This window comes from Clupea harengus, chromosome 7 (assembly GCF_900700415.2).
Source record: "Clupea harengus chromosome 7, Ch_v2.0.2, whole genome shotgun sequence".
NCBI classification, from domain to species: Eukaryota; Metazoa; Chordata; class Actinopteri; order Clupeiformes; family Clupeidae; genus Clupea; species Clupea harengus.
The window spans coordinates 879,217-905,468 of NC_045158.1; the positions used below are offsets into that span (position 1 = coordinate 879,217).

General features: G+C 43.2%; 1 protein-coding gene across 2 annotated transcripts; it reads right to left on the reverse strand.

Moving 5' to 3' along the window:
* Positions 1 to 2,477: 2,477 nt before the first annotated feature.
* On the reverse strand, positions 2,478 to 24,475 carry zgc:158260 (uncharacterized protein LOC571389 homolog). 2 transcript variants are annotated; one of them, XM_031570058.2, is made up of 9 exons: positions 24,176 to 24,475; positions 13,120 to 13,492; positions 12,473 to 12,627; positions 11,723 to 11,885; positions 9,510 to 9,707; positions 3,651 to 3,794; positions 3,481 to 3,558; positions 2,634 to 2,752; positions 2,478 to 2,555 (listed from the first exon to the last, which is right to left on the reverse strand). In XM_031570058.2, the coding sequence occupies exons 1-8, from the start codon at positions 24,238 to 24,240 to the stop codon at positions 2,669 to 2,671; spliced, it is 1,260 nt and encodes a 419-aa protein (XP_031425918.2). In that variant the 5' UTR covers positions 24,241 to 24,475; the 3' UTR covers positions 2,478 to 2,555; positions 2,634 to 2,668. The 2 variants fall into 2 exon arrangements, with proteins under 2 accessions (XP_031425918.2, XP_031425919.1); XM_031570059.1 differs by lacking the exon at positions 24,176 to 24,475 and having other exon boundaries at positions 13,112 to 13,175.
* Positions 24,476 to 26,252: the final 1,777 nt, after the last annotated feature.

Below are 26,252 nucleotides of genomic sequence, written 5' to 3' on the forward strand. Positions count from 1 at the left end.
CATAGCCTTTTGTGATATTTACTGTTCACCTATATTTCATTAATAGAAAAATGGCACCAGTTTTTCTGAATTGCAGTTCTCATTTAGGATGGATTTTAAAGTTATTGTCATTATTTATAAAGCACTGCATAGCTTGGTACGATCATGCATTGCTGAATGCCTGGCAGAGTACACATCCCGTGAGATCTTCTGATTCCAGTCTTTTAACTCAATAATATAGTGAGGCAGAACCAAATAAGCTGGTGAGGCAGCTCTAAGTTTTTATGCACCAAAATGGTGGAATGATGCCTTGAGGTCATTATGTCTAGATATTGTTATTATTCACAGAAACACAGTGGCTGATGTTCTGATGCTATTTAATGACACAGATTATGTCTAGATATTGTTATTATTCAGAGAAACACAGTGGCTGATGTTCTAATGTTATTTAATGACACAGTGTGGTGGCATGCAGTGTAAATACCAGCAGTCATTCAGAAAACCTGTCAAGAGACCTGTCAGAGACCCCTGGGTAACAGCGGGGGTGGGGTGGGGGGGGGTGAATGAGTGCAGCCCCGCCACTATCCCAGCGATACAGGAGCCACAACGAGACCTACGATGGATGCATCCTGGTGTCCGAAGAATGTCGCGGTGGCGCAGGAGGTCCACAGGTTTCACAGGCTTTCCCAGTGCCTGCAAAGAACGTCTGCTCAGCATTCCAACATCCTCAATGCAGCAGGTGAAGCTCCAGCCAAAGAGGAAAGTAGGCCAGGTAGCTTGGTGTTTAGTCAGTAAGAAATCCCAGTTGCAGGCCAGCTGAAGCTGAAGTCGGTGAACAAACCACAGTGAACAGTGTCCACCAGGCTAAACACAGCCAACGTGACAAAAAAGTTCAACTAAAATAAAACACTGTTTAGAATGATCGAACTGAACTATACTACAAAATGTTAAGAAATCGGGAAACGTTTTCATGTAATTGCTGTTCATTTAAAAAATAGTAAATAGACACAACCCCACTGGAGCAGCCATACACTTGCTAGCATCCCCTTGTATATAATATAAAGCATTTTATTTAAGCATTTCTCTTTCTGCAGCCTGTATTTTGTCATCGTTCATAGTGATGAGTGAACCAACAAAACCATTTGGGGAAGGCATGTCTGAAGAGGTGGGTTTTGAGGGCCCTTTTAAATGCTGACAGTGTGGGGGCATTTTTTATATGGTTTGGTAATGAGTTCCACAATTTGACCATATTCCCTCTGAAAGTCGCAAATCAGGTTGACAATAATCAATAATCCAATGAATCTCATATTCATTTGTATTTTAGCCTCTTAATTAGACGTAGGTTAGAATGTCTCTGGTTAAGTGTCCTAGAGAGGGGTGAGGCCATAGGTGTCTTTTCACCACCTCTCATCTCAGGTCATCAAAGTGTCATTGTATCCCTTATACCCCCACCCCCATGATGCACGCCCCCATGGCTGGGGCCTCTAATCAACAACTTCCCCTGTGAACCAACATTGTGGCAGTTCCCATATCAGAGTAGCTTCCTGATACACATTCATCCAGGTCGGGGGTATTGGTTGACGCCCATTATTCTGTGTAGGGTACTTAAACTTGGACTGTTTCAATGTCTAATCAGAGACACGGGGAATCTGCTGACTGAAACCTTCCTCTCTCACTTGATGTGCATCATTGCAAGAATAAAGCCTGTTTCCTGATTGATCATTCTTCCTTATTGATGAGTCTCCACCTATCTCAACACTTTATCTGGCTCTGATTAAACATTGGAAAGTAACACAGACCCTTTAACACAATTGAGTGCATGTAGAGAGAGACAGAAAGGAGGGGAAGGCTAAAAGGAAGAGAAGAGAGGCGTGTAATGACTGATATGTTAAAAGCTAGAGAGAGAGTATGGAGTGTGAGACTAGGAAGGTGATGAGGACACGAAGATAGAGTTAGAGTTAGATAGAGAAACAGGCAGAGAGAGAAAAAGGATATGCAGTATAGATACAAAGAAATTAAAGAGATGGTGAAGTTTGATATTAAGATGGAGAAAAAAGAAGTTGAAAGAGAGAGATAGTGTTGATCTGTGTTGATAGAGTGGTAGCAAGGGTTTCACTATGGTAGTCAATGTGGTTCCTACAGTATTGCTAGGGTAGTTGGGGTTGTTGCTATGGTGGTTGCTTGGGTGTCGCTAGGGTAGTTAAGCTAACCTATGCTGCCCAAAGTGATAATGTTGGTTGATCTGCTATGAGTGTATGTGTCTGTATGTTGTGCTTATGTTGTAAGAATATGTATGAATAAATATCTAATTTATGTAAGATGTAAGGCCCATCCGGACACACCCGTGGCTATGCTAGAGATGTAAGGCCCATCCGGACACACCCGGGGCTATGCTAGAGGTGTAAGGCCCATCCTGACAAACCCGTGGCTATGCTAGTGATGCTTTGCAGTACTTAGTGATCACTTTATGTTCGGAAGAAGGACAATAGTGTCATGACAACATTCTGTGATCATATTTTATTTCAGTCTCTTCGGGATGAAAGTAACTCAGTCATATGTTCCCATGTCCTTGCCATCTGTGGATGAAACCAAACGATGTCAGAAGCCCAACAATTACAAAATGGTCCACCAACATTTGAGTTCTTCCTCTGTACCTTATTGGAGATCATACTGGATGGACGACTGCTCCTCAATGCATTGACATGGATCCAGTTGCATCTGTTCCTCTGCCCTTACCCTCTCTGTCCTCCTCTGAGATTAGTGCTTTGAGGAACTTGGGGAAGAGATTAGTCAAATTAGTAGGACTTCAATAGTGTAACTGATTTATTGTAAAAAAAAAAAAAAAAAAAGAAAGCTCATCATGACACACTGGTGAATCAAATGTCAATATATTTCAATACAAAACACAGCTGGCTCAAATGAACACCATATGCAATATATTTCATTACCATCAAATTCAGACTGAATGATCATTGACACAAATGTATTGCAAGGAACAATTATATGCTAGCCCACGCAAATCACTGTGTTATGAATAATTGTAATAACATTTCTCTTGATCAATGAATTGTTAATGACGTTGAACATACAGTGGCATAAAAGCAGAGATATTTGTATTTGCATAATTACCAGGGTACCTCTAATTAAAACTTACAGTTAGAAAATCAACAAAAAAGTGAGCTTGTCCCGTGTTACAACCTCAAAGCCAGCGCCCCTACCCTGAAGTTACTGAGGGTCTCCCTCAGACGCCTCAGAATATTACAGCAGAACTCAATGATGACAGTCTGATCATGGCAGACAAATTGACTGTGCATAACCCCACAAATATTGAAGAAAAACGACGAGCATAAGTGTGTTATTGCTTCTCTAACACAGTTGCCAGCAGTTAATATAAGGAATGATGAATATGAATAATATGAATAATGATTTCAAATTAAAATAACAAAACTTAACTATCCATTCATATCAAGACATTTGAGTTGTGAGTGTGGCTGTTCTTACCCTTGGTACTCTGAGACCCCTGCTGGCAATAAACTGCTCCAGTGCCTGTGTTCCATGAAGCTCTTTGATCTCGTCATCCTACTCGAAAGAATAGATGTATCTGTTGGCCAGAGGGTTTATAACATATTTTCTAACATTGTTGTTCTTGATCTAATAATAGAAACACTCACAACTGCACTGGGCTCCTCAGTGAACAAGATGTCCTCCTCTAGTGCAAAAGGGTCTGTCAACGGCTCATCAGAGGGCCTCTTCTTCCATAGTTTAGGATCAAGGTACCAGGCACCATACTTGGTCTTCTTACTTCCAGTTGGAAACTGAAGATATAAGCAACATTTTTTTCATAGTGTGGTGACCACCCTCATTGCTATATAGAACAACAATAAAATTAGTTTACACACTAACCCAGGGGTGCCCACACTTTTTTGGCTTGTGATCTACTTTTAAAATGACCAACTAAAAATGACACAGACACAGACACACCGACACCGACACAGACACAGACACAGACACAGACACTTAAAGGAATCATGGTGATATTGGTGACATTATTTGAGATAGTTGCGGCCTAAAATTCTTGATTTCGAGGGAGCTTTTCCAAAAAGTTCAGATGAAAGTTGCTGTGTTTTTAGGTGTTTGTTCCTCTTTGTAATCATAATTGAGTTATTTGTTGAAAAATAACTTATTAATAAACAAACATTCATTCATCAAGAACAAAAATAAATAACCTTGCCAATATGCTAAACAAAAGATTACCAGGACTACAAAACTTATCCACAACACAGTGCACCTGTTGGCATTACAGAAGGACCATCAGTAAGACTGATTAAAATGTTATGAATGTCTCAGCCTTCACATATGAGGGGAAAAAAACAGCCTGTGTCACTGTGATCTGTCTCGTCATCTGACGTCCTGTCTGCGTTTCTGCCGTTCTCATTCTATGCGTATCAATCTGTTTTGCTATCCTTGTTTATTTATTTTATCCGTAAAGTTGTTGATGTTGTTCAATTTCATATATTATTTAAAGTCATCCATTCTTCAACACTCGCTGCTACCTTATCTTCAAACAGAAAGTAACGTTAAATCTCCATGGCAACAGCTCTCAAGGGTTTGGATAATAATCGGATATATTGCTTCCTTCATTATTCACAGCTAAATAACATAAGGCTTTTTATTTTGTTTAATACACGAAAAAGCTATATCTGTTCTATAAGAAAGGTAACCTTAAAAGACTTCCGTTGTGATCTGGTGATTTATATAAAAAAATTTTTTTTTTAAATGACACGATCTACCACCATAAGCTTTGCGATCGACTGGTCGATCGCGATCGACGCATTGGGCACCCTTGCACTAACCTGATAATAGATATTATATTATATTACACAACTACAAAAACACACAAATAAGCTGCAGCACCACATTTGTAAAACATCCCATTCAAAGCCAACATAGTCTAACATAAGGTTATAGCTCTTTATGCTAACTACCACACCACTAACTACAAACCATACCTCACCACTAACTACAAACCATAAGGTTATAGCTCTTTATGCTAACTACCACACCACTAACTACAAACCATAAGGTTATAGCTCTTCATGCTAACTACCTCACCACTAACTACAAACCAGGGGCGTCTTTAGGCCTATTTTAGGGGGGCTGAAGCCCCCCTAAAATGTTCTTCAGCCCCCCCAAATCATTTGGCATTATTGTAATAAAAAAATTTAATAAAAAAAAAAAACTATTGTTTCTCACACGGACAAGTTATTTATAACTCTAACATGCTACTTATGTGCGTGCGTTCTGGTTTGTATGTTTACTCCCCCTTCAAATTATAATCCAATAGCCTTTCATCATACTTTACGATATAAACCCCGGGCACTAGTACCGTCTCTCGTCAACGACAGCCAGTATTATAGACAAGGAGTTCAAAGTAAATGATGCACGGAGTGAAATTGTAAGTACAAGAAGTTATAGAATGTGGCTATCTGTAGTTGTTAACGAGTGTTACGTGCTTTAGGTTTACTTGATATGAGGCAAATGAAAGCGAATATTGTAGTGGGCTATGTTAAAACTAAGCTAGCTTGCTACTTTGTTAGAAACTGTCACCAGTTAGCAAGAGTGTGAACGAGCAAATTCGAAATACAAGAAATAACTATCGACATCTCTCTATTCTTTGCATTGATATATCTCTCTAGTATTTCAAAACAATATTATCAGTCCCTATAGAATGTTGTTATTTATAATCAGTTAATGCTAGTGAAAACTAAATGTCATAGTGTCCCTCAAAACGCTATTGTACCGGTATATCATCCAATTCATTGACCAGATGGATATAAGAACATTCTTTAGGAGAGGTGGCAGCTCCGCCCAGTCAGATGAGAGAGAGAAGCAGGAGATTGACAGGGCTGAAGGAGCCGGTGTGATGGAGGTTAGTGGTCTACAGGTCTAGAAGGAAATGAGTGGAGTTTTTTTTATTTTCTTCTACTGTGGTAGAAATGTATAGGCATTTGTTGTCAGGCCTAGGCTACTCCAAGGGTTAGCCTAAACTAGATTATTACATGATATTTTTATGCCAAGTCATAAAATTGGCTTCTGGATTTCGATCAGTTAATGTTTCAATGTTTTAACTTATCTTAAAGGGTCATGCAGAAGGAGAGGCTAAGGCAGAGAGTCAGAGAGAGGAAGAGACAGACCAAGCAGCTGCAGCAACTAATGATTTAGGTGAAAAAGACACAGGGCCCAGACAGGTTAAGCTGAAGAGCTACCCACAGGACAGCTTTGGTGCTCAGAACAGGTCATTTCACCAGAGCTGGTATATTTGTGTTGTAAAATTTCACTATGACCCTGTCATTCTGTCTCTTGTGTTATCATATACTGAATGCAAGCAAAACTACAGAGCAAAATCACACTCTTTCTGATTAAACCAATCTATGAACTGTCTAAAACAATGGATATCCGCGGCCCCAAATGGGCCTTAAAAAAAAAATTGCCGCGCGCAAACATGCCACTCCCCTTGGGGCTAAGCCCCCCCTTTCTTTGAATCCTAGAAACGCCCCTGCTACAAACCATAAGGTTATAGCTCTTTATGCTAACTACCACACCACTAACTACAAACCATAAGGTTATAGCTCTTTATGCTAACTACCACACCACTAACTACAAACCATAAGGTTATAGCTCTTTATGCTAACTACCACACCACTAACTACAAACCATAAGGTTATAGCTCTTTATGCTAACTACCTCACCACTAACTACAAACCATAAGGTTATAGCTCTTTATGCTAACTACCTCACCACTAACTACAAACCATAAGGTTATAGCTCTTTATGCTAATTACAAACCAACAGCTGCCTAGATTCCTGTCCCTGTGGCGGGTGCTTTTACTGAACAGAGTTGGCATCTGAACCCTTTCTTTCTTATGTCCTATGCTGCCCACGAACCTCTGAGACTGAGTGGTCGGTGGACTGTCAGCCAGGCTGAGAGGAGGCATGTTAGGAGGCTTTGCCCACACAACTCCCATAACCCACGTATCGGACTGTGCTTCTAAGCTTGTGTCACAAAGTTTGTGTTTGTTAACTATGGAGGACTCTCAGAACACAGCCCTTGTACTTCTGTCTTTCTTTTCTTGCTTTGCTTAGCAGTACAGAAGGCAGAAGTGGAACTGTATTTTTCTCGGCTTCACTTGTTTCACTTCTTGTTTTAGTATTATGCCTTATGGAAGACTTCGGTCACATGCAATGAGTGCACGGCAGAGTGCACGCAGGTAGGTAGGTAGACAGGTAGGTAGGCCATCCAGTCGTTTCATTCGACATGAATGAAATGATTGGACAGGCTTTTTACAGCCCTGCAACTGCCACATATGACGTTTTTTTCTTCTTTTTATTGCCAGAGCATTTGATTTATTCATTTCTGTTAGGATGTCAAGAGAATTTCAAGAAATATAACAAAACAAACAAACAAGGCTGACTTCAGTCAGTCTACAAGCGGCACACTGCAACACACACAGGGGCGTAACTATAGGGGGTGCAGAAGGTGCGGATGCACCTGGGCCTGTGAGGTGTCGGGGCCCGTAGCCGGGCCCAAGGATATACACGCGTCACTCAACGGGCCCCCTCTCTCCAAGTAGAATCGCTCAGCGGGCCCACCCTCAGTCTCGGATTTTCTCGGATATGCTTATATTCCAATACGCGCTATTTACTAACTGAAGGCTGTGTCAAATGCTATATATACACTTGAAAGGGCAAACTTATCTCAGTCATGGTTGTTATTATTTTTGGGGGAAAAGTAGCAATTTATAACAAAATCATATGCTTATCCTACATACACTATAGAAACTATCAAAAAACTATTCAATTAAATGAATACGTTCTTATTTTCTTTGGTATTTTTGTGATTAGCAATGATGATTGCTGGGTAATATGTATGTTGTTGTCCAATGTCAAGTCCCTATTTGATCATGTGACAATACAATATGCTATAGTTAAACCAATTCTGATAACCTAGGTCTGAAGGTCTAATAAACTTGTTCATTGAGCACTGCACAGCACAACTTTACTCGTAACAATGCCTTTTAAGCACAAGAGTGGAAGTAGAAAAGGGCAAGAGAAAAAAGAACAGGAGGAGAAGGCGGCAAAGCTGCCTAAATTAGATTATTTTAGCTTTTTAACTAGCCGTCAACTAGTCGCCAGCCCACGTCGCCAGCAGTGCAGCAGTTCAGCTGGGATCAGAATCGCTGCTTCTGCCCTTAGTGGTGTGTCAGCAACCATGCAACAGTTAACAATATTTACGGTAAGAAATGTTCATGCTGAGAGTCAAACAAGACTTAGTTCATTGTGTACACACCCATCGCTTCTGAAATATGTAAGGTTGATTAATTAAACACTATTTATATCGATAACAAACACCTTTGATTAGCGTTTTTTTTAGACGTGGTTGTGGAAGTAGGGAACGCTACGATTTTTTTTTTTTTTTAGCGTTTACTAGGGGGGCCCGTCATAATATCTTGCACCTGGGCCCGTTGTTACTACGTTACGCCACTGAACACACACGTGTATTTTATGGAGGCGACACAGGACACACACACACAAACACACGCAGGCCTGAGGTTGCTGTGAAATGTACACTCTGCATTTCACCCATCCCGGACCGTCCTTCCTCCAGGACCCCCCAGGAGCAGTGGGCAGCATCTCAGCGCCCGGGGACCAAGTGAACTGTCCGTCTCGGTCACGGACGGACAGGAGAATGTTCTGTTTTTGCATGTTTTTTTTGTTGGGGTTCTTATTGGAGGAAACCCCTTGTGAACACGGGGAGAACATGCAAACTCCACACAGAAAGGCCCGGGAGATAGCCCACCTGAGCACTGAAGGTCTGGGGAGGACCTGCCCCCCAGAGCCAACAGCGCCCCATGCGGGAATCGAACCCATGACCTTCTTGCTGTGAGGCGGCAGTGCAAGCACCTGAGCCACCGTGCAAAAGATGCTTCTAAAATAAATCGCCTAGCCTGCCTTAAAATGATAGATTGATGGTAGATCATTCTTCATGTTTCTAAATAAAATACCATTTACCAGGTGGGTAATGAATATCTACTGTATTGTGTATCATTTTAACGTGAGAGAACATTTTAAAAGTCTTGATCACGGATCATTGACTAAGACTTGATCATCACAGAGTGGATCATTCTATGACGTTGAGATAGAAATGGGACCTGGTGTATTTTTCTTTCTTTCTTTAAAGTGTCAATATTCAACCAAAACCACAGAGACAATAATGTGAATACTAACTTTACCTCATGTAGGTCAGAGTCTTTTAAGAGGGTGTCACTTTACCTCATGTAGGTCAGAGTCTTTTAAGAGGGTGTCACTTTACCTCATGTAGGTCAGAGTCTTTTAAGAGGGTGTCACTTTACCTCATGTAGGTCAGAGTCTTTTAAGAGGGTGTCACTTTACATCACGTAGGTCAGAGTCTTTTAAGAGGGTGTCACTTTACATCACGTAGGTCAGAGTCTTTTAAGAGGTTGTCACTTTACCTCATGTAGGTCAGAGTCTTTTAAGAGGGTGTCACTTGAAAGGTCTCTGCCCTGTTCCACTGCTGAACTCCGTAACTCCTCTGGTATGTTGCTGGATTTAACCACTTCAATAGGGAAGATTAGAGAAGGTTTTTTCTCATAGCCACTGACAAATAGTCCTAACACAGTAGATTCTGTCAGGTTGTTTGTGTCGCCACCCTGTAAAAAGAGAAAAGGGATTGCATTGACATACTCATACTGATATATATATATACTGATATATATAGAGAGAACTCAAAGCACTTTACAGATGAATGCCTCAGACACTCAGACACTTCTACGCATTCACACACCAATGGCAGAGGCTACTATCTAAGGTCACAACCTGCACATCGGGAGCGCTTGAGAGCTCAGTGTCTTGCTCAAGGACACTTCGACACTTTCCGATTACTGAACGACTGAACCACTATCGCCCCCAGGTGGTTTGCTCAGCAGTGTAGACAATGCAAGTACCCACTTCTCACAGAGCCTAGTAGCTGATAGATGGTTTGGCCAAGTAACTAAATACATCGATCTAACTCCAGATACTCCACTACTCACTACACTAGAGTAGGTATCTAGGGTCTCAGCCTATTCTGAGTACCAATATGATACCAGTACATTTTTGTAAAATCAAACTTAAGTAAAAAATTAAATATTATATTATATATTGTTGTATCCCCAGTTGTGATGCATTCTTTACAATGTAAATTCATCTCTGATATTTGCACACCATAATGCAGGTCCAGGATTTTGACCCGGTTACACCTGCCACATTTGCTCTGCTAAACCTTGTTGTTCCTACTCTCCTTACCCCTGTAACAGTAACCCTATGAGCACAGTGTATACCCACTAAGCTGGTTTTGTATGTATCATGTATATACCACCTGATGTCTGTATATATATTATGTACATCTACCAAATGCATGCTGTGTACTTGTTGTTTCCCTTCCCCTTCTGCCACACAACCCTCCCCCATCCCCCCCTTCCTATCTCCACCCGGCCGACCTCAAGCAGATTTATGTGCCGTGGTTCTGCTTAAGGTTCCTTCCTGACTAACAGGGAGTTTTTCCTTGCCCCTGCTGCCATTGTGCTTGCACTAAGGGGGTCCAGGCTCTAACTGTATTGTTATGGCGCTATATAAATTGAATTGAATTGATAAACTCATTTTTTTAAGTTGAATATTTTTAGACCCACTGAATTATAGAGGAACACCATTCTGAAATCTGAAATAAGTTGTATTACAGTTTGACTACATCTAGGACCAAGTTACATTGCAAACACCCTTGTGAAATACTTGTCCTCAAGAACATTGCGATCATCTAATGCTAGTTTATTGGTGGTTCCCAGTAACAGCCGTAAGAAAATTAGGGACGCAGCCTTTGTCAATTACGTCCCAAAGCTCTGCCTATAGATATCAGGGAAACCAGCTCGCTAAACATTTTTAAAAGACAGCTAAAAACGTATCTCTTCGCTACGAGTCCCACTGTTTTACTGTTTTTATGTTAATTTTATTTTATTTTATGCACTCTATTCCATGTTTTATGTTTATTTTATGCATGTAATTTCTTTGTGCACTTCATTTCTTTGCTGTTAAGCACTTTGAGCTGCATTGCTTTGTATGAAAGGTGCTATACAAATAAAGTTTATTATTATTATTATTATTATTATGACATATATAATATAATTTTTATTTATTTTATGAGTACTTGTGCGACTAAGCACTATTAAGACTTTTCTAGCGTTCATGTTCTGTTTTTTTCCAATGTCCCCAATATTACACCTCCTGATGGAAACGGAAGACCAAAGCTATTCACCGGTGCTTAAGCGCAATTTATGGCCGTCCGTTTACGGACACACGGAGACACAGAGAGCCCTCTCCGACGTTGCAAACCCTCTCCGTGGCCTGACGTGCACTTCCCAAATTTTGTAACTATCCGACTCCGTCAATCCGTCAATACATCAGTATCAATGCTTTACAACACCCACAACCGTTGGAGAACCATAAATGAAAATTAGTCTGTCGAGGCAACTGCATGACCACGGAGTAACGGAGTCACAGAAGTATATTTCTGCCTTCACGACCCCTTGGGCCTGGTATGTAGTAGAAAAAGCCCATTTGACAAACATGTAAATGTGTCAATCCCACTCTACAGAGGACACAAAAAATATCCACTATTAGACTGGACACTTACAAGGGACACAACCCAGTCACAGAAGAGCTTGGTCACTTTTTTGATGTCCTCATCTTCAGATGGTGAACGTAGACCTTTAACACTGACTACTTGGTCCTCTATCTCCCCAGACGTCTTTGTGTCTTTTAATTCATAAGGGTTCCATTGATTGGGTTCCTGTGGCCTGCATGTGACAGTAGACAATGCATGGTGAGATACACAGAAAGGCACTAAAGATTATTTCCAGACTTGATCCAGTGCTTACCAGTGGTGTCCACAAAAGCACTGGAACCCACACATTTGTTTTTTCATAATAAAAGCATGGATAAAATCAGTATATTGTCAACCCATGATTCATGAACAGGGTTCAATCTTCAGAAGTTAAACATACGGATGTTGTGTTAATTAGTATTTTGTTATTATTATATTAATATATTGATTCATAATATTTTTGTTTATTCATTTTTGTTTAGTACGATTTGTTGCACATTTATACATAGACGGATTCATAAACTCATTAAATGAATTGGATCATTCTGTAATACCAGACCAGTGGCAGCCCCGTCAGCCACGCCCACCTCCATCTTGTACTGCATCACCTGGATACTAACACCTACAGACTGTTAGGTAATCAGCCGTAGGCTTTTTAAAGTCTCTGTGTGCTCTGCCTCAGTCTAAGCTATTGTTTCTGTGAGAACTCTACTGAGCCAGACGTTCTACTCAATTAAATAAAAAATACTAGTAACTGTGTCGTAAAAAAGGAATACTTGCATTTCATTCCCAGGTAATTTCAATCCCTCCTCCTCTTCAACTTGAGTCCTCTCTGAGTCACAGATGTCTGTGTGCTCCTGTGCCTCCCATCTCATTGCTGACCTCTTCTTTGTGTACATGTCAGGGTCCAGTACGGAAAGCACTTCATCAAATAACTAGAAAGAAAGATGAAGTTGATTTACCTGTAATTGAACTGAATTTACTCTATTAACAGGCAGTTAACAGGCATTGTTTTGCTTTAAACGAAAACATACATTGCCTTTAGCCTATGCTAACCATTCTTAGGATAACATTCTTAGGAACAAGTAATTTGTAGAGGACCGTAAAGTGAATTTTTTTTTTTCAAAAGTCAAAGTAGCTTTATTGTCAATTTCCTGCATGTCAGACATACAAGGAATCGATAAAAACGTTTCCCACTCTCCCACGGTGAAACATATAAAGTGCACAGGCACAACAACAGATAAGACAAGACATTTAGATACATATAGATATACATATAGATATAAAAAAAAAAACATACAGATACACGTACAGCAGCAGCAGCATACGTTTTTCTTTAAAGTGAGGTTATGGTAGTGCAAAAAAGGCAATTTAGTAATGGCAGCAAAAGACATCCTGTAAGAAATCTCCCATTCATACCTGCTCACCTCAGGGGCCATACCACTCTCCAGGTGGGGATAGAGAGCAAGGGGGTGCTGGGTCAGCTGGTCCTCTACAGCTTCCACGTGCTCATGGCGCATCTGCTTCAGTGGGTTCTCCTTGGAGAAACAAACCTGCTCTTTTGTGAAAGGATTCCTCTTCACCTTTGCTGGAGAACATGGTCCTCCACTCTTTCCAAAAACTACAGGGGATGTATTACATTGGCTTGAAACAAAAATCTCTTGGCCAGCATCTAAAGGATATCCATCTCTGAAATCATCAAGCTCAGAGTTTAAAAAACGCCACCGATGACCATGTAGAGCCCCAGATAATTTCTGCTTTCTTTGGGGATCCCTGAGACTGAACAGCCTTTGTTTATACCTGTGTGAAGATAAATCAGTTGGTTGTTGGTTGTTTGTGAAATCTGAGGAACAAGTGATATTTCAGACTAAATCGCTAAAAGACTGCTCAATGTTTTTATGGACTATTTTCCATTTAGGACTCTGGTCCAGCCTCAGAGATGGAAACACACAAAGTCTGAAGCTGTTCCCTAAACACTGTTTTTTTTTTTTTACCCCATAGTGGAAAAGTGCCATAAACTCATTCAGTGGGCAATGTATTTTCATGTATTTAGTCTCTCAGATGTTTCCACATAGATGAAGGAATGCCTGAACTCATGGTCATCCTGGAAAATCCATCCATCCAACACAATATACACATAAAAATCGCCTCTTCATCTCTCACCCCAACCAAAGACCTGAAACTCGAAGCGACAAACCTAGGTGTTATGATTGATGACCAGTTAACCTTCTCTGACCATGTTGCATTGGTCTGTCATGGTGCTTTGCTCTACGTTTTATTAGATTTTTTTTGTTAACAAGGAATGTAGCTATTACAGACCTAGCTACATTTTAGAAAACAGTCAAAGTAAAAGGCCGGTCACTCACGGGACAGTACACAGCAAGCCCACCACTGCCCAAATTGGGAAACGGTGCTGAAGGCTAAGGCTAACGCACTGTGGGCCTGTGTAGGATTTGTGATGGCCACGGTAAACAGAGTCACCTAAATGTGCTGTGGACCCATTGTGGGCTAAACCCAAATGGGCCTGTGTCAGATCTTCAAGGATATGCCCAAATCATTCTGTCCACAGTAGCCCACACATGGAGGAGGTGCTGTGGGCCCAATGGAGGCTATGGCAACGTGGGCCCACATAGGATTTGTGTTTGGTCTTCCCCCGGACATTGAGTGAGGCCGTGGTCCTCCTCCAGGGTTTGGCGGGCTTTCTGCAGGCTCATTGGGACCACTGCCAGTCTCTCCTCTGGTTTACACCCCCAATCGAATGGGCAGACGGAGAGGGTCAACCAGGAGCTCGAGGCCACCCTGTGTCACGAATTCCCCTGAATTCTAGTTTGTTTTCATCTGGGTTGTGTGCATGTGTTATCGTCTCCTGTCATTACAGATCCGGCTACGCCCACATGCTCAGCAATCTCCTCATCTCTCTCACCTGTTAATCTCCGCCCATCTCTGCACCTGCAGCTCATCTCCGCATTAGGGGCTGTGTATTTATACCTGCCCGCTATCGTCTGTTCTTTGCCAGATTGTCTTGTGTGTTTTGCCAAGCTTTCCCGCGATTTGTCTATTAACCATAAACCTGATTACCCTGTACTTAGACCCTGGACTGTACCTCGGATTCCGTTTTCTCTGCCTGCCCCTCGTCTGACTTGTCTGCTGTATTATCTGATCTCCCGGTTTTGACCCCGCCTGCCTGCACACCGACTACGGATTACCCTGCCTGCTCCTTGTCGGATGGTTTGCTGTACGGACGGATCTCCCGGTTTTGACCCCGCCTGCCTGCACACCGACTACGGATTACCCTGCCTGCTCCTTGTCGGATGGTTTGCTGTACGGACGGATCTCCCGGTTTTGACCCCGCCTGCCTGCACACCGACTACGGATTACCCTGCCTGCTCCTTGTCGGATGGTTTGCTGTACGGACGGATCTCCCGGTTTTGACCCCGCCTGCCTGCACACCGACTACGGATTACCCTGCCTGCTCCTTGTCGGATGGTTTGCTGTACGGACGGATCTCCCGGTTTTGACTCTGCCTGCCTGTTCCCCGGATTTCTCTGCCCGCTTCCATGTAGTATTACTGAGACACTGGGCTGATGACCAGGATTTGACTCTGTTGTATTGTAACCAAGTAAACAAACGCAAAACTATTTTCTGTGTCTGTCGTGCTTTTGGGTTCCGGTTGTGTCTGTACCTGAGAACGTTACAGTACAATCTGGCCAAAATTAACCCAGCCAACAAAGAAGCGCTTAGAGAGGAGCTGAGAGCCCAGGCTAGTGCTGTACAACAACATGGCGAACAACTTACCTCCATAAGTGGGGCCTTGCAGGAAATGTCGGATCGCCACACTAGGGGCATGACTGCCGTTCAGGGGCAGCTTCAGAGACTGTCAGATCCAGGAGTGGGTCATGCATCACACGCCAGCTCCGCGCCTCGGAATCCTTCTGATGCAAGCCTGCCTCCTCCAGAGCGTTACTCCGGTGCTCCTCACTCATGTCGGGCATTCCTCGTCCAGTGTGAACTCGCCTTCGACCTCCAGCCTTCCGCCTTTCCCACAGAGAAGTCCCGGGTTGCGTACATCATCTCGCTGCTCACGGGTAAGGCAAGAGATTGGGGAACTGCTGAGTGGGAGAAGAGAGCTTTCTCCTGCACCTCAGTTGTGTTGTTTTCCGCTGAACTCAAAAAAGTTTTTGATCATGTGACGCCAGGAAGGGAACAGGCAAGGGGCTTGTTCAAGCTGACACAGGACGGAGGATCGGTTTCGGAATATTCTATTAAATTTCGCACCATGGCAGCAGAGAGTGATTGGAACAATAGTTCACTTTTGGATGCATTCTACAACGGTTTAGCAGACCGCATCAAGGATGGATTGGCAGCCAAGGATCTTCCTGTGGATCTGAATGAACTTGTCGCTCTCTCCATTCGGGTTGACGATCGTCTACGAGAACGGAGGAAGGACAGAACAACGTTCGCACTTTCACAACGGCCACACAGCCAGTCACCTCATCCTCTGTTGCGTAATGCTGAAACCGACACTGGCGTTCCTTCCGACAGTTCGGAGCCTATGCAGCTCGGACGTGCCCGGCTGTCAGGGACTGAACGACAGCGTCGTCTAAGGGAAGATAGCTGTATGTACTGCGGCCAGAGCGGCCATTATGTTTCATCGTGTCCGTTAAAGAGACGGGGCTCACCAGTCATCCAGAGGGCGCTGGTGAGTCGAACCATGACTTTTGAAATGCCCTCTCGACCTCTGATTCAGGCACAGTTATGCTGTGCGGGGAAGAAGAACACTGTTGCTGTTCTTATTGACTCTGGTGCTGATGCCAATCTGTTGGACATGACTTTTGCATCCCAGCTGGGTTTCGGTCGGGAGCTGTTGGGAACACCCATACACGCCACTGCCCTGGATGGTCGTCTCCTCTGCAGGGTTACACATCAAACTAACCCTCTGCAGATGAACATGTCAGGTAATCACCAGGAAACCCTCTCTTTTCATTTAATTCATGCACCTCATCAACCCGTTATTTTGGGATATCCTTGGCTTAGGAGGCACAATCCTCACATTGATTGGGCATCAGGGACCATCATGCAGTGGAGTACCCATTGTCATGCTGTCTGTCTAAGATCGGCTCTATCACCTGCCTTTTCACCAATGGTTTCTGAGTTTCCAGATCTTTCCGGGGTGCCTAAGGAATATATGGACATTAAGGAGGTTTTTAACAAGGCTCGTGCCACCTCTTTACCGCCGCACCGCCCATATGACTGTGCCATTGACCTTCTTCCGGGTTCGTCTCCACCTAGAGGCAGACTCTTCTCCCTTTCTGCTCCAGAGACCAAGACCATGGAGAAGTATATTAACGACTCCTTGGCGGCAGGACTTATTCGGCCATCATCATCACCTGCGGGGGCAGGATTTTTCTTCGTGGAGAAGAAAGATAAGAGTTTACGACCTTGTATTGACTACAGAGGACTCAATGACATTAGGGTAAAGAACAGGTATCCTCTCCCACTGATCGCCTCTGCTTTTGAGCTGTTACAAGGGTGTCACGTCCCTGTCTAGGGCTTTAGGACATGACAAAGATTTTAAAACACGGGCAGACAACGGAATACAAATAACCGTGAATTTATTGGACAAAGAATAAAATAATTAAACTAAGGCTCAAAAATAACGTAACAAGCAAAAAAACACAAGGTTTCGTGAACAGGCCTCAACAGCCTGGCACTCTCTCCCGGTCTCTCACTCCGGTGAGTAGCGCACATAAGTAGTGGCGTGGGCAAGGCCCGAGGCTGGGCCTAGCGGCAACGAGTGGTGGCAGACAACAGAAATGCGCGATCTCCAAAGCCGGGACTTCTATAGGCCCAATGGGATTAGAGCCCCAATCAACTGCGCACTAACCCACCTGCAGGACACACAAGACAAAACAGAAGCACAGGCAAAAATACATAGACAGACCCACAGGGTCGTAACAAAGGGGCAACCATTTTTTCTAAACTTGATCTTCGCAACGCTTACCATCTGGTAAGAATCAGGAAGGGGGATGAATGGAAGACAGCGTTTATTACTCCTAGCGGCCACTATGAGTATTTAGTCATGCCTTTTGGTCTTACCAATGCACCTGCAGTTTTCCAGGGGTTGGTAAATGATGTTCTCCGGGACCTGCTGAATATATGTATCTTGATGATATTCTGATTTTTTCCCGATCTGAACAGGAGCATGTGGTGCACGTACGTCAGGTTCTCCAGAGGCTCTTGGAGAATCAGCTTTTTGTCAAAGCAGAGAAATGTGACTTCCACACCACGGAAATAGCCTTCCTGGGCTTTATTGTCAATGCCGGTAATATCCGGATGGATCCGGCGAAGACCAAGGCAGTTACTGACTGGCCTACCCCTTCCACACGGAAGGAGCTGCAGCGCTTTCTGGGGTTTTCTAACTTCTATAGGAGGTTCATCCGGAACTATAGTTCAGGGGCAGCTCCCCTCACTGCGCTCACCTCCCAGAGTGTGCCCTACCGGTGGTCCTCCACGGCTGAGAAGGCTTTTTGTGAGTTAAAATCACGCTTCACCTCTGCTCCTATTCTGATCTTTCCAGATCCCTCTCGCCAGTTCATTGTGGAGGTGGATGCTTCAGACACCGGTGTAGGGGGAATTCTTTCTCAGCGGTCGGCTGAGGACCAGAAGGTTCACCCGTGTGCTTTTTTTTCTCGGAAACTGTCTCCAGCAGAGAAGAATTATGACGTTGGAAACCGGGAGCTGTTGGCTGTGAAGCTGGCTTTGGAGGAGTGGAGACACTGGTTGGAAGGGGCGGAGGAGCCATTTGTGGTCTGGACTGATCACAAGAACTTAGAATACATCAGGTCGGCCAAGCGGCTCAACGCTCGTCAAGCTAGATGGGCTCTTTTCTTTAACCGGTTTGCGTTTTCTCTTTCCTACAGACCAGGATCTAAGAACGGCAAGCCTGATGCTCTTTCGCGGCAGTTCCAGTCAGAAGCCTCTCCCTCCCACCCCGAAGGTATCCTTCCTGCGGCATGTGTGATTGGTGCGGTTACCTGGGAAGTGGAGGACAGGGTAAAACGCTCCAATGCCGAACACCCTGCTCCCAGTGCTTGTCCGAATAACCGCCTGTTTGTCTCTGATAATCTTCGCTCTCAGGTTCTCCAGTGGGGTCACTCTTCCCGCCTGGCTTGTCATCCTGGGGTGAGACGCACCCTAGCACTACTGCGGCAACGCTTCTGGTGGGCTACTATGGAGAGGGACACCAAGGAATTCGTCGCTGCCTGCCAGATTTGCTCTCAACATAAGAGCACTCACCAAGCGCCCTCAGGCCTACTTCATCCTCTGCCAGTTCCTCGTCGTCCCTGGTCTCACATCTCTCTGGATTTCGTCACCGGTCTACCACCCTCTGACGGTAAGACAGTCATACTCACAGTCATTGATCGCTTTTCTAAGACGGCACAACTTATCGCATTACCCACATTACCCACTGCCAAAGAAACTGCTGAGGTTATGTTGCACCATGTTTTCCGGTTGCACGGCCTTCCCAGTGATGTGGTCTCCGACCGGGGGCCACAATTCACCTCTCATTTCTGGTCTGAGTTTTGCAGTTTGTTGGGGGCCACGGTCAGCCTGTCATCTGGGTTTCATCCTCAATCCAATGGTCAGGCGGAGCGTATGAACCAGGAGATGGAGACAGCTCTACGATGTCTCGCCTCCCGCAATCCGTCTTCTTGGTCGAAGCAACTCCTGTGGATCGAGTACGCCCATAACACTCTTCCCAGTTCGGCTACTGGTCTCTCTCCCTTCCAATGCTCACGGGGTTACCAACCACCGCTCTTCCCTGAGCAGGAGCGTGAGGCCAGCGTCCCCTCGGTCCAGGCGTTTGTCCAGCGGTGTCGACGCACTTGGAAGCAGGCCCGCTCTACTCTTCTGCGCTCTTCCGACCGCTACCAACGGTCCGCCAATCGTCGTCGTATCCCGGCACCCCGTTACACCCCGGGGCAGCGGGTATGGTTATCCACACGGGATCTTCCTCTCAGGGTGGAGTCCAAGAAGTTGGCTCCCCGTTACGTGGGTCCTTTCCCCATCTCGAGAGTCATCAACCCTGCAGCAGTTTGCCTCCGTCTGCCAAGATCTATGAGAGTTCACCCCACTTTTCATGTCTCCAAGGTTAAACCTGTTAATGAAAGTCTGCTTCAACCCCCCTCCAGAGCCCCACCACCCCCCCGACTCATAGACGGAGCACCCGCCTACACGGTTCATCGCCTCCTCAAGTCCCGGCGACGGGGTAGGGGAATACAATATCTGGTGGACTGGGAGGGTTATGGACCTGAGGAACGCGCATGGGTTCCCAGTCGCTGGATTCTGGATCCACCCCTCATAGGGGAATTCCATCGGTCTCATCCGGAACAACCGGGTGGTACTTCAGGAGCCGTCCCTAGAGGGGGGGGGTTCTGTCACGAATTCCCCTGAATTCTAGTTTGTTTTCATCTGGGTTGTGTGCATGTGTTATCGTCTCCTGTCATTACAGATCCGGCTACGCCCACATGCTCAGCAATCTCCTCATCTCTCTCACCTATTAATCTCCGCCCATCTCTGCACCTGCAGCTCATCTCCGCATTAGGGGCTGTGTATTTATACCTGCCCGCTATCGTCTGTTCTTTGCCAGATTGTCTTGTGTGTTTTGCCAAGCTTTCCCGCGATTTGTCTGTTAACCATAAACCTGATTACCCTGTACTTAGACCCTGGACTGTACCTCGGATTCCGTTTTCTCTGCCTGCCCCTCGTCTGACTTGTCTGCTGTATTATCTGATCTCCCGGTTTTGACCCCGCCTGCCTGCACACCGACTACGGATTACCCTGCCTGCTCCTTGTCGGATGGTTTGCTGTACGGACGGATCTCCCGGTTTTGACCCCGCCTGCCTGCACACCGACTACGGATTACCCTGCCTGCTCCTTGTCGGATGGTTTGCTGTACGGACGGATCTCCCGGTTTTGACCCCGCCTGCCCGCACACTGACTACGGATTACCCTGCCTGCTCCTTGTCGGATGGTTTGCTGTACGGACGGATCTCCCGGTTTTGACTCTGCCTGCCTGTTCCCCGGATTACTCTGCCCGCTTCCATGTAGTATTACTGAGACACTGGGCTGATGACCAGGATTTGACTCTGTTGTATTGTAACCAAGTAAACAAACGCAAAACTATTTTCTGTGTCTGTCGTGCTTTTGGGTTCCGGTTGTGTCTGTACCTGAGAACGTTACACCCTGAGAGGATTGGCTTTGGACAACGCTTCGTCGTGGAGCTTTTGGCTGCCACTTGGTTCACACTAATACCTGCACTTGGGTTCTACCTTTCTCAGTGTGATGCACGCTGGTTTAGCACTCCAGCGGCCTGGGTTCAATCCCTGACTCCAGCCTCACACCCTGGTTGCAAGTGGGCATTCAAAACTCTGGTTGCCTTTTTATCCTCCCTGTATGCCTGTGGTCATTAAACTTTCTGAGTGAAACAAATAGTGGCTAGCCAGCTCCGTATTTGCACACAAGACAACATATCTCTAGTCTGCACAGCTTAAACTATGAACTGGAAACATTTCACCCATGTTCTATAACAAATAGCATAGTGTACACCATTGCTGTGGATGATGACATTTCTGGGGAACTCAATCCTTGCATCATCTGATAGTCAACATTATCCTTTACTCCCACTGGTCAATCAGTCAGAGCAAAGATTATTTTATATTGGCACCCTCCCACTTCTTGTTGCCAATGGTCAGTTTGTTTTCCAATGCAGCAAGTAAGCAAATTTCATTGACATTCGATGGTTTCTGGAAGCTACATTGCTGCTAATTGCTCCCTGTGTGGACGGGACTTTAATCTTAACTATTCTGCATTTCATTTTGTTGAAGACGGTACAAATACATGGATTTCATAGAAAACTAAGATATCTCTATGGGCCTGACACTCAAGCATCTCAGAAGTCTGTCTGACCATTTCAAACATACCAGACACTGCCAATGGGTGTCAGCACATTGTTATTCTTTTTGGGTGCCTACAAGGTGACCAGGGTTCATATCGCTGTTTCTTTCCTTAACCCAAGTCTGAGTTTGTATCCCCGGGAGAAAATCCTACTCCCAACCACTTCCCTTAACATAACCTGGGTTCATATCCAATCTCAACCCTTACCCTTATCTGGGTTCATATCCAGTGTTCCCTTACCCTTATCTGGGTTCATATCCAGTCTCAACCCTTAACCTTATCTGGGTTCATATCCAGTCTCAACCCTTACCATAACCTGGGTTCATATCCAATCTCAACCCTTACCCTTATCTGGGTTCATATCCAGTCTCAAATCCTTAACCTTATCTGGGTTCATATCCAATCTCAACCCTTACCCTTATCTGGGTTCATATCCAGTCTCAAATCCTTAGCCTAGATAGCTTGTGAATACCATAGATCTATGCTTAGTCAAGAAGGCAGTGAATTGCTTAGATACAGATACAGTACCAGTCAAAAGTTTGGACACACCTTACATTTTTTTTTCATTTTTTTTTACAAGTGTTTTCTTTACTTTTATTATTTTCTACATTGTAGATTTATACTGAAGACATTTAAACGACGAAAGAAAACATATGGAATGATGTACTAAACAAAAAAAGTTGTATCTACCATGTAGAAAATAATAAAATCAAAGAAAAATCTTCTAAAAAAATTAGAGTGTTTCCAAACTTTTGACTGGTACTGTATGTATGTAAAATATTGTCTTGTGTACGACTGAAATTACTCTGTTCTCTCCCATACAAGAGCATTGCCTGCAAGTGATGATGGCTGTGATAACACTGGTTCTCACCATCATAATTGATATGGGTCTAGGCTATATGCATATTAGCCAGGCAACCTACCTACCTAGCTCTATCCACTCATTTTTTCCTCTTTTCTTCCCCTAAAACTGTAGTGTATCTCTAATGTGGGTTGCAGACTACAGTTTTTCAACCATATCTGCTTGGTGAAGTCCTCTGCTTACATCTGCCCGCTCCTACCAAACTATTATGCATCATTTTCTACTCTGCTAATGATACATATGTTTATTTTGAGAGCCAGCCAATTTACAGTGGTCCTGCACAGTTTGCGAACCCCTTAGATATTTCAGAAAATCTAGATAAATATGATAAATGTTATCAGATCTTCCTTTAAATCAGAAAACATTATAGAGAGAGGCAGATGTAATAAAAAAAATGGGTGTACTTGTTGCTGTTGTACCAAATGATCCAATGTCAAAAAGTATGTTAACCCCTCCTTCAAATAACTATTGTGAACCCCTTTCACAACAATGGCCTAAAAAAACTTCAACTCGCTAATGTTAGTCGGCTTTCTTGACCCTCTCCTTCATGTTTTGCTTCTGCAATTCCTTTGAATTAATATTGACATACCGGTAGTCACAATTGACATATCTATGAATTATGTATTGTGCCTGGAAATTCAGAATGTCAAGAATCCATCCACAAAGTAAAGCTCAACAGAGGTTAGATGTTTTAAAAGGACAACTCTAATCAAATTAAGTTTACCTACGAGTAGTTAAGGACATTTAGCATTTTGAAATGGCCAAGTTCATGTCGGGACTTAAATGAATCAGAAATGTAATAGCAGAACATGACGGGCGTGTGTGATGCAAGAAAGCCTATTAAAATCACAGAGTTGAAGTTGAATGGTCAATAATTCCTCCCAACTGTTGTGCAGTACAGATCAACAGCTCATGGAAGTGTTTGATTTTAGTCACTGTGGTTAAGGGGGTTCCCACCAGTTTTTGGAGGAAGGGGTTTGCATACGTTTTCACACTACAATCATCTAATATTGGATCCTTAATATAAAAATTATTTACACACTTTAGTGAATAAATATTCCATGGACTTCTCTTTATCAGTTTTCACATTTTAGGTCATGTTTATGCAGATTTCCAGAAATTTCTAAGGGGTTGACAAACTTTATAGCACCACTGTATACTTATCCCCTGACTGATTTATACGAGTTTATCTGCTACTTGCTGCTCCTCCTCCCTTCCATCCTGTGTACACCCCCGACCCCTTCTCTCTATTCTATAATCGCACACTGGTTCGGATCAGCCAAACGGCACAAATGTGAAAACGCACCGGCTTATTTATAATGGGACAAAGTTATGATGAATAAGAAAGACAAATGTATGGCTGAACAGTAACGAGAGCTCACTCAACTGACAGATGCTTGAAGTGGGTGCACCAAATATCAATTAAAATGCGTGCCATGATCCTCAAACGTCGCTGGCGCTACATTTTCGCGGCATTTGCGACCCATATGACCAAACTATGATAAGTTACACAGTGATACTGTAACTTACGTTACCCAAGAGCTGGCTAGCTCTCTAAGCTACTGTTGCATGCTCTTCTGAAATATTACATGTCATTTGTATAAACAATGCAGCGATACAGACAATACAGGTTAAAAAGTATTGTAGTAAAGGTGTTGTCTTACCAAGGATAGACTGGAGTGTTTCCTGTATGTCCCCTCGAGAAAATAGCGTTACAATCGTCGGCCATTCTTTTTTTTCCTGGCTAATGTGACATTGGTAACTACATGGCTTCTTGAGTGGTTGTCATGGTTTCAAAACAAACAAAACAAAATGTCCTTGCAAATACAATAATCGGGAAGAAGCAAATGTATGAGATCAGATTTTTTTCCCCCTTTCTTGTAGGCTACTCTGTGCTGAAATGGTGCGATGGAAAACACAGGTCTTAATTCCACCACTATTATAGTGAACATTAAATGGCGGCATGGTGAGACATTGTGAGTGCCCTAGTGGAGGTATTAATGCGGATGCCAAATGATGCAGAGCTAGACCTACCACTGTGTCATTCATGCGAAGAAAACATTTTTTATTATTATTTATTGTCTTAAGTAATGGTATTAGAAAAAGGGCATTACTTGAGATTAAAATATAAGGTTTGCTGATAATATATTAGTGACCCCTACACATTAGCTATCACTTTCAACTTTAACCATAATCTTTTATAATAATTAGCCCACTGGAAAACAGCAGCAAATAAAATCAAATAGGTAGGCTAAAAAAGGAGATACTGCCTGTCTCAAAAGGCTATGAAACACCAGAGGTTCATTTAAATCAAATAGGTAGGCTACATAAGGAGTGTAAAACAGTGTAAAAATGATGAATAGTGGTGTGGTGCAAAAACTCAAGACTCTAGGGCAGGGGTGCCCAATGCGTCGATCGCGATCGACCAGTCGATCGCAAAGCTTATGGTGGTAGATCGTGTCATTTAAAAAAAAATAATAATAATAAAATATTAATAAAGTTTTTTTATTTTTTTTTAATATAAATCGCCAGATCACAACGGAAGTCATTTAAGGTTACCTTACTTATAGAACAGATATAGCTTTTTCGTGTATTAAACAAAATAAAAAGCCTTATGTTATTTAGCTGTGAATAATGAAGGAAGCAATATATCCGATTATTATCCAAACCCTTGAGAGCTGTTGCCATGGAGATTTAACGTTACTTTCTGTTTGAAGATAAGGTAGCAGCGAGTGTTGAAGAATGGATGACTTGAAATTGGATGACTTTAAATTAATATATGAAATTGAACATCAACAACTTTACGGATAAAATAAATAAACAAGGATAGCAATACAGATTGATACGCATAGAATGAGAACGGCAGAAACGCAGGCAGGACGTCAGATGACGAGACAGATCACAGTGACACAGGCTGTTTTTTTCCCTCATATGTGAAGGCTGAGACATTCATAACATTTTATTTAGTCTTACTGATTGTCCTTCTGTAATGCCAACAGGTGCACTGTGTTGTGGATAAGTTTTGTAGTCCTGGTAATCTTTTGTTTAGCATATTGGCAAGGTTATTTATTTTTGTTCTTGATGAATGAATGTTTGTTTATTAATCAGTTATTTTTCAACAAATAACTCAATTATGATTACAAAGAGGAAAATTCGCAACAAACACCTAAAAACACAGCAACTTTCATCTGAACTTTTTGGAAAAGCTCCCTCGAAATCAAGAATCAACAAATATCACCATGATTCCTTTAAGTGTCTGTGTCGGTGCCCCCCCCCCCCCCTTTTTAGCCATGCATAGTCTCTATTTATGAACATGTTTTGTGGTAGATCATTTTTAGTTTGTGATTTTAAAAGTAGATCACAAGCCAAAAAAGTGTGGGCTCTAGGGGCATGTTTCCCAGAGCCTTCTTGACACTACATCATTCGTAAGATATGATGTGCCTTAATTTTTCGTGGTGTTTCCCAGCGAGTCCTTAGCTAAGGTATACCTTCTTTAGGAGACGCTTTCATAAGGTTGGTCTGGACCACTCTTAGCTATATCTTAACAAAGCTTGCAGATAAAACAAATGTTTTAGAGCAACAAAATGTTGTGCCAGTGTCATATCGGGCTTGCCGGACACATGAGGTTAATCCTTGTAAGTGTAACAATGATGATGATGATGACGATGATATGTGTTGCATTACATTATGTAAATACATTCTAAAAAACATCAGTTTAAAATTAATTTGTGATTCATTTTT